This window comes from Argiope bruennichi, chromosome 8 (genome assembly GCF_947563725.1).
Source record: "Argiope bruennichi chromosome 8, qqArgBrue1.1, whole genome shotgun sequence".
Taxonomy (NCBI): Eukaryota; Metazoa; Arthropoda; class Arachnida; order Araneae; family Araneidae; genus Argiope; species Argiope bruennichi.
In genome coordinates, this window is record NC_079158.1 from 67,599,605 (window position 1) to 67,612,439 (window position 12,835).

The following is a 12,835-nucleotide window of genomic DNA, read 5'->3' on the forward strand; positions in this document are numbered from 1 at the left end:
ATGTGCATCCATAAATATTTTTCTAATAGATATTTTCTTTGCAACCATTGACCAAATTATTTTATATTAGATTTTTTTTAACTGTGTCTTCATCCACTATGTTATGCTAATAAGAGGAATAACCACAGAACTCGCATGTTTTCTTTTATTCATATATTTTTGCCTATTATTACTCCAGATAATATTTCTATCCTATTTCAAAGTAGAAAAACCGCAATAAACGGTTTCATTTTATTATCATTTTTTATATGTTTGTAAATTCTGTACATATTTATTTCTGTTTTATCTTCTATAAATATTCTGGTTAATAATAAAATTTGTATGGCAATATGGTATTGGTATGTACTTTTAAGTTTATTTACTTACATTCATCAATGGAATCCGGCTCTTTGTACACTTGTTTGTGTCTAAAAAGTTCAGGATCTACCCCTGCTTGTTCAGTCTGTAAATAGAAATAACAAAATGTAAGTATCTTGTCATTGCAGAAAAAAAATTGAAAATTGACTAAAAATTTGAATACAAAATAACATTTATTTCGTTTTAAAATTTCATCTACTCAAGAAGACATTTTCTCTCAGGAATACATACAAATGTTGCTTGGTCCGTTGTGTCATAATAATATTGCTTTGAGAAATACTTTATCAACTTTTCTTTAAAGTAGCTTTGATGCATAACTGTTATAATTATTTATTCAGCAACTAATTAAGGTGCATCATTAATTGTTACCTTGATAATTCCCTCCCACTGAAAGTAAATTCAAAGAAAATCTACATAATATGACAATAATGAATTGAAAATAATATTAGTGCTCCTAATTTCGAATGCTGTGAGACGTAACTAATTTTTTTCCCCATTTTTTTCATGATGACAATTATTTATGTAATAAATCTTTCATTCCAAGTAATATTTAAACATCAAGTTAACAGATTTTGAACGTTGGATTTTGCATTAGGCAATATATTTTATAAGAGGTAATCAATAGAGGAATGATTGTATTGTCAAATTTAAAAGCTTTCCTTGCGTGATCTTCAATCTGCCATGAAAAGTTTTCCAGTCACCATCTATATGATTTCTATATGACGAATTACATCATTTTCTGAGTTAATAATTTTAGTTTTCTGTTTGATAGATGCAAGGAAAGTATGCACGGATAAGCACTATTCACATACTAAATCTTCTTGTTGTTTGAAGTCATTCTTGAAAGCTTGTCACATGCGTTTAAAAACCGATGTCTCTTTTTTCCAAGGTAGTAGTGTATATTGTAGGTAAAAAGTTATATCGCCCAGTCAATTAACTTTCCTTTCCGAGTTTAGATATTTTCACAATGAGGGAATAAATTATTTTAATAAAAAAATGTCAGCTACATATTTTTTTAAGTTCAAATTTAGAAAATTGCCTCTGTGATAAAAGGCTGCATAGTGAAAATCATCCACTGTCATTGTGCATTATAATAGCTGGTTAGCTGTAATCTGTAGTAAATTATGCCGCAACTCCTTTCTAAATAACATACATTTCATCTCTTTTAATTAATTTTGAACAATTCAATAATTAGTTAAATACAATAGTTAGTTATTATTAATAAGAATTATATTTTTGTCATATTTTGAGTTACATTTTTGGTATCAGCAAGTTTTAACAAGAAATAATAATTAATTAGCAATTTTTAATGAGTTTTAATTAAAAAATGAAATAAATATTCTTATTTATATTATTTTGTGGTTCTTTTTTCTCTCATACAAAAAATTTATCCAATTGCGGTTGAGCAATAAAAACATTACGAAAGAGCATATTTAAAATAAATATACATGCTAGAATGCTGTTTTCATATTCCATACGAAGAAAACGTTCTAGTATAATATTTTTAATTAATTTTTGTTTATCATTAGTTATTCTTTCTTTCAAAGTGTAAGACCAGAAAAAATTTTTGGAAAAGAAAAACATTTATAATGTCACTTCTAACGTCATTGGTACTAATAGTATTATTTATATGACGGCAAGCCGGTGTCCTGGCATAGGGGTAGCGCGTCTTCCCCGTGACCTGGGCGTCCTGGGTTCGAGTCCCGATTCGGGCATGGTTGTTCTTCCTGTTCTATCTGTGAGAAGTGTGAATGTGCCCCCCTATAAAAAGGGGTTGTACAAGCGAATGTAATGCGTGAGTAGCTAAGACGTACTCTTGGCCCTAGTTGGCGCTACTAAAACAAGAGACGCTCCCTTGGCTTAAAATCACTGACTTAGTCAGCGAGCTTGTCCATGGCAAGTGCCCTTATAAACAACAACAACAATATGATGGCAAAATTTTTCTTTCAAAATACAACAATAATACTTTTCATACAACAGAATGAATGCGCTTTTATTAGTACTGTTCAAAAAATTACAAATAGTATTCTTTAAGAAATTATTTCTTTATATGAAACGAAGCATGCTTTCCCCCCCAATTATTGTCCTAAAGATTGAAACTTTAAAAAAGGATATATTAAATTTTTCATGAATTGAAATATTACACAGAATGTGAAATATGTGGCGCAGGGCAAGCCGGATAACAAAAAAGCCGAATAGGCCGGAGTTCTTTGAACTCATTTCTTTGCGCACCAATATCAGAATACAAAATTTTTATATCAATATTCATGATTATAATACATATTTTCTCGCTTCTTATTGAGTACTAAGCCCACCATTTATCTCAAGCCTCGGAGATGCATATGCAGCCACGGCCTGGTGAATCATAGATGCAGTTACCGGTAACGTGTCGTGTTAAAATAGAAGGCTCGGTGCAGGTAGTTTATATACAGAGCACTGTACGTTTCAAGAATTTATTAGAGAAAAAGTAGGTTAAAGGATATAAACTGTTCTCATTTCAGCATACATTCTGTAGTGATTAACTTAAATTAGTAGTTAAATTAAAAACATTAACATTAATAGTTGATCTAATTCATAAGAAAATTGACTCAAACTGATTTTATTTTTTACTGATAAATGATGACACAGATATGAAAAGGTAATCCTAAAATAAGAGTCAAAATTTTCAGTTTTTAATTTTTCAAAAATTCCTTATAGATGACTGCTTCTGCATTTTAGCTCGTAGCATATGCCCACTTCCAATGCCTTGCAATTTTGCCAAAGGAACACTTTGCCTTCCTTATTTAATTATGATAAAAGAAAACTAGGCCAGATAGTCACGAACCGGATACTCGATGTGTACTGTATATTTAATCCCTAAAAATGTCGAGGATTCTGCAGTTTCATAGTGTCCATGCTTTCATCCCTTTCGGTGATTAATGAAAATAATTTAGGTCAAAATGATGCTATGATAAAAAGTGAGCGGATATGGAATCCAGGAAATGATAGACTTCATATATGTTAATTAAAACAAAAATTTGGTTGAAAAAGGGAAACATTTTTCCATATTTTTAATCCACTGGATTTCAGCACTTTACTTTCTTATTTCACCTCAGATTTAATAACTGTATTACTTCGTCCACAATGCTTACATCTCTAAGGTTGAATGTAATTTCTAAGTTCGAAGAGAACGATTCCCAGAATTCTGGATACATGTCAAGTACATCCAGTAGGTCTTCGCGATTAATCTTGTGTAAATCACAGTACGTCAAGGCACGGACGTTGCAGCTGGACTTTCCAACAGTACTATAGCTGCACGGATTTTCGCCGAAGATGTCGTCTTTGCCTGGAAAAGAAAAATCAATTAATTTATGATATGGTAATGGCTTCTTTTAGACTTTAAGAATTTTGGAGGGAAAAGAAATGATTGACATTAGATTAAAATACAATATCATCAGCAATTCCAAGGAAAAAGTGAACAAAGTAATGTCTTTTAGTTTTGCGATATTCACATATAAAATGATATTGTTTTTTTTTAAAAATTAACTTTGCAGTTTCCATTCATTTGCAACATTTGATAAATGAGAAAGTTTTAGCTTGTAAAAATGTTTTTTTATCTAAGTATTTTCTATTTCTTTAAAATATTCATTAATTTTATTTTTTAATATATACTGTACCATATTTATAAAAAATTATTTGTTCTTCTAGAATAAAATATCAATATTTTTTCTTTTTTTGCCATTTTGTCATACTACTTTTTTTCTTTGTCATTTTAAGTTTTTATTAAAAATATTTATACATATAGAGTAATTACAAAGCAACAGCAACAACAACTGTTGTTGCTGTTGCTAACTCGGTTGTAGTCTTAAAATTTAATTAACTTTTCGGTGTTAATTTAGTGGAAACGAAGTAAACTTTAATTTACATTTATTTTACGTTTTATTTACATCGTTTTATCTTTCCACAGAAGCACTCTAATAAAGCGTAGGAGCACTCTCGAGTTGAACAGTAAAAGGAGAGAAAAGGTTTGTTATATAAAAAAACACTTGAATTTTCTGACGTGGTTCTGATATCTGAACCCATTTTAGATGGTTTTGAAAGTTTCCAAATGCTATGACTGGAGATTCCGTCATTTGAGGTTACATTCCACATTATGCATGTGCCACCAAATACAGATGCGTTCAATGAGCTTCAGAATCATATTATCAACGCTTTTATGAGCGTAGACAGTAGGTTGAATCAACATCTTTTAGTGAAATATAATACGATATAGATAAGAGTTAAAAACGAAAGCATATGGAACTTTCAAACAAAGTATATAGAACTTTTGACCATTAGTATAATTGAAAGTATATAAAAATTTCGTACCATTTAAAAAATAATCCTGTAATATTTTCATTTTTTTTATGAAGAACTCTTTATTTTCATAATTGCAATATTATCTGAAATACAGTGAGTTTAAATTCCATGATTATTTATAATCATCATGTTCTAAACCAATATTTTATCTTTTCACAAAAATATTCCCAAAAATTTTCGAAAACAGTTAAGGTAATTACAAGAAGCGCATACTCTTAAAATATTCATGAGATACTATTAAAAGAGATGGATAAAGTTTTTCATCCTTACTCCGATTTTTTAAAAATATTAAACCTACAACGTGCTGTAAATTTTCACAAAAAATGAGAGCGAAAAAAATTCGAATTTTATATTAACATATTTGCTTAACAGTTTTTGATATTTTAACATCATATTCACTTATTATTTTTCTTACAAATAATTCGAAATCTATTTCTAATTTTATTAGAAATCTATCTTCACATTTAGAAATTAATTTTTATTTGTTGTTAGGGAAGCCTTTCGAGAAACAAACAAATGCTATTTTAAATGGTACGAAGCAAATTTATAAATATGTTCGTCTTGCACTTATAAATATTTACTTGAGATTATTCCTTCTTTAGTTATATCGATCCCTTATTATTTAAATATATATTTTGAAGAGTGCATCAAATATTTTAAGCACCTGCCACCCCCCTTTCACTCTCGCTACCGTTCAGCATTTTCTATTTCCAAACATCTGATGCTTATCGATAGTGCTCTTCTAAAATTGAAGCTCTGAAAGTCACCTATCCTGAAATATCGAACTTGAGGAGAAAAGAGTTATAGCTCCAATCTTCGTCACTTGTCACGCCACCCAGAGATAAGGGCGAAAATGATGAAGGGATTCGGTTGCATAATATAAGGTTGACTTAAGTACATCTTTTCCAGACTAGATAATAATAGCTCATAAAATATAGGGTTCTAGTGTTACGCTCGGTGTTACGTTGATTCATTTCCGTCTCGCTTTAATATCTTTTTAGAGATTGAAATAAAATTGATGAAAGTTTGGTATTGTGATTAATTCTTTATGGAATAATTTTACTTTTAAACTAGTTTGTTAATAGGTGTTTTCTAAAGCAGAAATAGACAATGTAAAGCTTTTATAAATAAACCAGGAACATTTTGGATACTGATTATGCTTAAATGTTGCCTATTTGTATTTGTATATTTTTCAACCAAGCCTGTGAAGAATCGAGCTCAATGATTGGATTCTACATATTTATTGCCAGAAAGAGATTTGGTATTATTTTTTTTTTTTTTTTCGAATCGCGATACTTTTTTACCGTTGAAAAGGGGGCCTTTTAAGTGTATTAAAAATCTTAAGCATCGCGCTAAATGGGTGAAAATAAAATCTGATTACAAATTAAGTTATTGTGCTTTATTTATTATTTTTTTGCCGACGAAAATGGAAATTGGACCCAGTTATTAAGGCAGACCCATTAAAACCAATAATAGAACCAATTTCTTTTGGAATGGAAAAAATTCTAAATCTTATAGAAAATTTAAGCTGCTTTTTGATTGAAAAATATGAATTGACAAATACTATTTGGTAAATTAAAATAATTTTTATGATTTAGTTTTTTGTGATGAAGAATTGCTATTCTTTCTTTAAAGCAATTACTTTTACTATAATATTTTTGAAGAATTAAATTAAAAATTTTTGAGTTCTTGATTTGAAAATGTTTTAAAGATTCTTAATATGTCATATTTTTTTGGCGCAATATATTGGCAAGTTTATATTATTCGTTTACAGTGTTTGTGCTAACTTTTCTCGTTTTATTGCTTTCGATATGAATGTGAGTAGTATACATTGTGTGATATTTAGAGGTTGAGGCAAGTTTATGCGATTATAAAATTTGTAAATTAATTGGAAAAGAAAGGATTTTTGCAATAATATAAAAACTTTGAGTTCTATTCAGAAATGACCATTTCATAGTTTATGGTCTATTTAATATAATAATCTTTGTACATTCCAATTTGCCAATAAACAAATAAATATTTGGACAAAATAATTTATGCTGAATTTTTATTTAATTCAATAGTACTCCAAAAAGGCTGTAACAGAAACTGAATCTACTATAGTTGAATCTATGTCAGATTTCTTATTATCTAATAAAAATGACGCATATGGCAAATCGTTTACAATATATTATATATTCATTCGAACGATTTATGTATATTTAGAAAAAAAAAAAAGTGTACATTTCATCGATACAAACGACAAATAGTAAACATTCTAGAATGCTTTACAAATGTATCTAGAATGCTTTACAAATGCTTTGACAAATGTATCTAGAAAATGGTTAGAATAATTCATTTGCCGAGTTTAGAAAAAATGTAAAAACAAAAAAAGCATTGCTTGATGATTTTTTTTTTTGAATTTCTGTTAAGCTACACGATATTTAATAATAGGAGTTCATTTTTTGCTTACGAGGGAAGAATATAGTTGATCAAAATAAGTAATTTAACATAAAATTTTAAAAAAAGAAGAAATATGCAACACATCAGATGGATATTTTATTGAAACAAAATATATATTCATAATATAAGGATTTTAATTTAAATTTTCAAATATTTCAGTTCTTTTTCCTGAATATTTATTAGGCATGAACACTGGAAGCTTTGCTTACCTAAGATGGCCATCATGACGTCATCTTTTAAGATCTCTATAGATCCCCTGGAAATGAAGTAAAGTGCTGTTAGAACATCCCCCCGGTGGACCAGCGTATCACCGGGGGGTGCGTGTGTAGTTTTGAACTTCAAGGAGAGAGCTCGAAGGCATCCAGGGCTGGCCCCTTTGAAAGCGGAGCAATTATTGAGCAAGTTCCGGTTGAGATGTAGGCATATGTCCGCTTGCAAACAGTCCGGAAAACCCTTCAATACCTTTGAAAAAAAATTCGATTATTTCAAGCACTACATTGTTTTAAGAAATGAAGAATATGCTTTAAGAAATCCAGCTTACTTCTTAAATATCTTAGTAACAATAAAGTATCCATTATCAGGTTTTTAGTTTAAGAGTAGCATTTGAATTTATATTTCAATATAAATTAAGAGCATCGAGAATCGTTTTTTTAAAAAAAATACTATGAATAATAGTTTAGATACGTTTACGCACTTCAAGAATTAAAAGCATGTAAAATGATACTCATTAAACCAATAGGTATAATGCATATTACAAATGAAATCAAATTTTGCATGATACATGTGGTTGCTAAGACTGGAATTTATTGTATTTCAACTCTCTTTGTTTCGTTCAATGCTCGTCAAGATGCACTACTTTTCGTCACGCGACATCTATTAGCCGTTTAGAGAAAATGCTTTTATCGATAATGTCAAGACTCATGATAACCATGTTTATAAAAAAAAAAAAAAAAAAAAAAAAAAAAAAAAAGAATACATGTAATTTTGTGATTGGCTTTAACTCTGAAACTTCGAAACAGAGCCTCAATTTTTATACTGTTGGATAGGCTATTACAAAGTTGAAATTATTCATAGTTCTATAACCACATTAAGGGGACTTGTTTTTCATGTTCGAACGATATTTTAAGTACATTAGTTCAATAAGCCGTTCATTTTGAACACAAACTCGATGGATTGAAATCAAAAGATAAATTATTCTTATAGATGGGAGGATCAATTATTTTTAAAGGAAATGTCAATGATTTCTTTAAAAAAACCTCTTAGATTACTGCTTTTATGTGTAAAGAGAAATTTGTCTTAATGTTGCTAATATTTTCCAAATATTTATAAGGTTTAATTTTAAGATTACTTTTTAAAAGATTCTTCTATGCAGATGGTTCATGTTGCCTTTCTTCATATTTTTTCATTGTATTTCGATGCATTGACAGCTATTTACATAAAAGAAATAATTTATCCTTTCCCATATATAATTTACCTTAATTTGCTGTATAGTTACTTGATACTACTGCACATGAGAATATGAAGAAGTAGAAATTATGCAAAGTGGACAGTAAAGAAAAGTTTGTTTCTCTTACCATATTCATATCTATTCCGTTCGTATACGTCCAAGCATGCTGGAAATATTCTTCCAGCCGCTGTCGTAAAGGGTTCGGTATCTGATGGAAGCGGATGAATTCTTTTACCCTTAATAATTGGGTGTGGTACCGTGCCGTGCCCGAATACAACCTCTGGATGATGGCCGATACGTTACCAAAGATGCTAGCGTACATGAGAGCTGCAGGAGGAAATAGAAACCTTAATTAGGAAGAATGTTATAATTGGAAAAATTTCTTGAATGGAAGTCAAATTTTTAAGACATATTTCTTTGTTAATCTTTACAGTAAAGAACTGCCACATATTGCTCAGCTTCATTTCAAAATTTCATCAACAGATCAAAGAAGGGACAAAAGCACCTTCATTTACTCTAGTTACTTTATCATAGATTTTGAATAATCTTTGTTTATTTAAACAATAATGTAGGAAACGGGATGCAATGTTATTAAGGTATCGATCAGAAAATATAAAAATATTTTAGTTTCTCATCTACAAATATCTAATTTATAAACAAAGAAACTCGATATTAAATTCTTATTTATGACAGTTGGCAAAATGAATGAAGAGTTGCAAGAATCAATATACATGTCAGACTTCTGTCAGATTTGATAAAATATTTTTATTCATTTTTTTTAAATAATTGGTATCGATGAATATGAATGTAAACTCACGTATATTACTAATAGGAAGTTTGTTTGAGTTAGAATAATATTAGATTGATTTTTATTTTCAAAGCTCTCTTACTTTTATGAGCATTTGAGCAGAAACTAAATAATAATACTCTGAAATATAAATAATTTGAAAAGTTCTCTAGTTAAGGATGTACGAAAAATTAAAAAATTGTATGCTCTCAAAAGTTAATTCTGAAGTTTTCATCTTCCTAATTAAATATGAAATACTTCAAAAGCTTCATTCGAATTCTATCTCCAAATGTAGTCAACTCATGCTTATGCGATACACGCCAAATGCAACAAATTGATTTAATTTTGAAAGCCTTGGGAGAAAAAGAACATGATTTGATAATAGACAGCTTAACAATATTTGGTTAAATATTGGAGTACATGGGCAATTACGTTTGTTACTTGATTAAAACATTATATGAATTGACCTCATTTAACATTTTACTGTTTGCTTTGTCATTGGTACTGGAAAGGATTTATTAGATTACAGATTACTGCGGCTATGAGAAAATTGATTGCTAGTGTTGCTATTGTTACCATTGCGTTATATTTAATTGCTTATCTACTACTGGATCGTTTTCAAATAAAGTCAGCATATTCAATCTAATTTAAGCAGTAATCAATCGGAATGGTACTCACATCCCACAAGCATCACTATGATGGCGAACACTTTCTCCATGTTGGTGTTCGGAGCCACATTTCCGAATCCCACACTAGTAAGGCTGGTAAACGTGAAATAGAGGGCCGTCACATACTTGGACTTGATGGAGGGCCCTCCGTGGCTGTTGTTATACGGCTGTTCAGTGTCCTTCGCCAAGTGGTCCAACCAGCCAATCTTGTTCTGTAGGAAAGGTCGCTCGGCGTTGCCGATAGCGTACCAGATGCAAGCCAACCAATGAGCAATGAGCGCGAAAGCAGCCACGAGAAGCAAGAGCACTGCGGCCCCATACTCCGAGTAGCGGTCGATTTTGCGGGCGACCCTCACCAGCCGCAGGAGGCGAGCGGTCTTCAAGAGACCGATCAACGTCGTCGTCTGTAGGAAGTTACAAACTGACAGTAATTCTGGTAGAGAGGGGTACAGGGGATGGACCCATCTCTTTCTAAGCCCCGAGGCTCCGAGCTGAATGTTTAGACTAAATAAGTGCCTTTTCTCAAGGAAAATTGGTATATTACCTAGCATTTTCACACACCACATTACTTACTTGGTCACCAATGGACGATGTCCCCAGTGACTAACTTAATTGATATCATTTTGTGAGAGTAATGAGTAAAATTTAACGGCTAACGAGTTTCGATTCATTCATACGAAATTCCTAATGAACAGGAATTTTAAGGCAATAATCTTTAAAATTTTGAAAAACTAAATTTCAATTACTTAAAAAAAAGATCGGTGTTTTTGAAGTTACAACGAACTATCATAATTGGCTGAAAGTTTCAAGATGTTTAAAACAGCATCCAAAAATAATCTTTTTTTTCTTTGTTCTACTGTTATTGTATTCACCAATGTTCATTGATTTGCCTGCATAGTTTGCTTATACAAAAAGCTGAAATTAATGTAGTCTTAGCCGCTCTCAATTGAAATAACTATCGATTTTGGCAAAAGTTTAGAAAGTTACATGTAAATTAGATACCGAAATATAAAAATACAATTTTTATAAATTTTGAATTATGACTTTAAAATTCTTTTTTACTTACAAGTTATATTAAATTTTCTCAATTGGAACTATGGAAACATTGAAAACATTATTCCTCGATAAAAAAATAGTGCTTAAAACTCAAGAGGTACTGGCTATATTCCAAATAAATGACATAAAAATGTAATGTTGATTCCAGTTGTTGAATTATGTTCTTGCTACATACATACAAAAAAAAAATAATGATGATAGCGATTGCTAATATTTTGGCTTATTTTATATACCTGAAACCATAATATTGTTCAAAATTCGGTTGAAGTAAAGATTTTGTCAGTTTTCTTCTTTAAAAAAGATTAGATGTGTAAACAGAACCTATTTGTTTAATTAAAATTTTACAAAAAAATTTATTAAACATTCTTGTGAATCAGTCGGAGCCTTGAGGTTTAAATTACAAGGTCCTTATAAGAAAGGACTTAGCCGATGGTCAGAAAAGACATCAAATGAAACTATTGGTCAAGAAACATATCCAACATTTCTAAATACTAAATTTCTGATTTTGCTAATATGAGAACGTTAATTTATTTACAAATAAACCTGCATTCATTTGTTGTCTTATTTCTGTTCACCGACTAAGTTTAATTATGCATTCAATTCATCTATAACACTGAAGACGTATTAATATTTGAAAATGAGTAAAATGGGTTTCACACTAGTACATCTGACTTCAGTAGTCGTGAATGAACTAACTTATATAGTTTTTGCTATTTCTCGACACCCTTTGATTTAATTTAATTTGAAACCCCCATTGCGAGTGGTGTTAGGCGCTATACGTTTGGTAGTATCCACTGACTCTGGGGTAAAGAACAACACACTGCGACTTGCTCTTCGTGACAGCCTCCACGCCACTTGGCCACGAGCCTCTTTGGTACAACATCGCAACGCACAGAGATCATACATATACATACAAGGAACATGAAAATAGTGGCATGCAGGGATAACAGTTGGAAATATAAAAGATGCAAAGAGAGGGGGGAAATGTGTTATGAACATGCAGAAAGGAACATTTAAACCATTATGGAAACAGCATAAAATAATTTTTCTTTTCGGAAAAAGAAAATGGTTTCAGGCAATATAAAAAAAATAAAATATCAGGATTTTAACATTTTGAAAGAAGCAGTCGTTTTGTTTTGCTTTGGGGGGCAATACATAGTGACTGTATTAAATATAAAAAGTGTACTTTAATAATTAGGATCTTTCTTTTTCTTGATACATAAAAGTTTAGAATTTCTATTTATATTTTCATCTAAAGACCAAAAACTCGACACAATTTTATCATTTGAAAATTCAGTAACTGCTAATTATTTGACTTCACAAATGAAAAAAAAATTAAACATTTTCTCTAAAACTTTAACAGATATTTTTATTAAGAATAATTTGCAATATTTTTTTATATCTATTAGGAGGATCAAGGATACCTTAATATTGTTGTTTCGAATATCCTATTAGTTTTGATGTCTTTAAACATTAGAGCAGACTTTGTGTAGTTAATCGATAGTTTCATGGAAAACTAATTTTGATAAAATGTTTCGAACGATATTTTTCTATATAATTTCTTATTGCATGATACGATATGATATCTCTTTAATGACATTCATTTAAGGCTTAATTAGTCTATAGTTTTTGTCTTACTATTTATAATCTATCTATTTATAATGTTTATATGAACACTATTACCTTCCTTATTAATATTTGCTATATATACATGAAAGATGTTTTAATTTTAAATAATAG

The 12,835-nt window shown here is 30.1% G+C and overlaps 1 protein-coding gene across 10 annotated transcripts in view; it reads right to left on the reverse strand.

Annotated features, from left to right (window-relative positions):
* The window catches only part of LOC129980900 (potassium voltage-gated channel subfamily H member 2-like), a 369,894-nt gene that overhangs the window by 14,294 nt on the left and 342,765 nt on the right, over nt 1–12,835 (reverse strand). For all 10 annotated transcript variants that reach the window (XM_056091370.1, XM_056091369.1, XM_056091364.1 and 7 more), the window contains 5 exons: nt 10,050–10,443; nt 8,712–8,911; nt 7,347–7,599; nt 3,489–3,682; nt 367–442 (listed from right to left, as the gene is read on the reverse strand). In XM_056091370.1, coding sequence (XP_055947345.1) covers nt 367–442; nt 3,489–3,682; nt 7,347–7,599; nt 8,712–8,911; nt 10,050–10,443 — 1,117 coding nt within the window. The remainder of the gene's footprint in view (nt 1–366; nt 443–3,488; nt 3,683–7,346; nt 7,600–8,711; nt 8,912–10,049; nt 10,444–12,835) is intronic.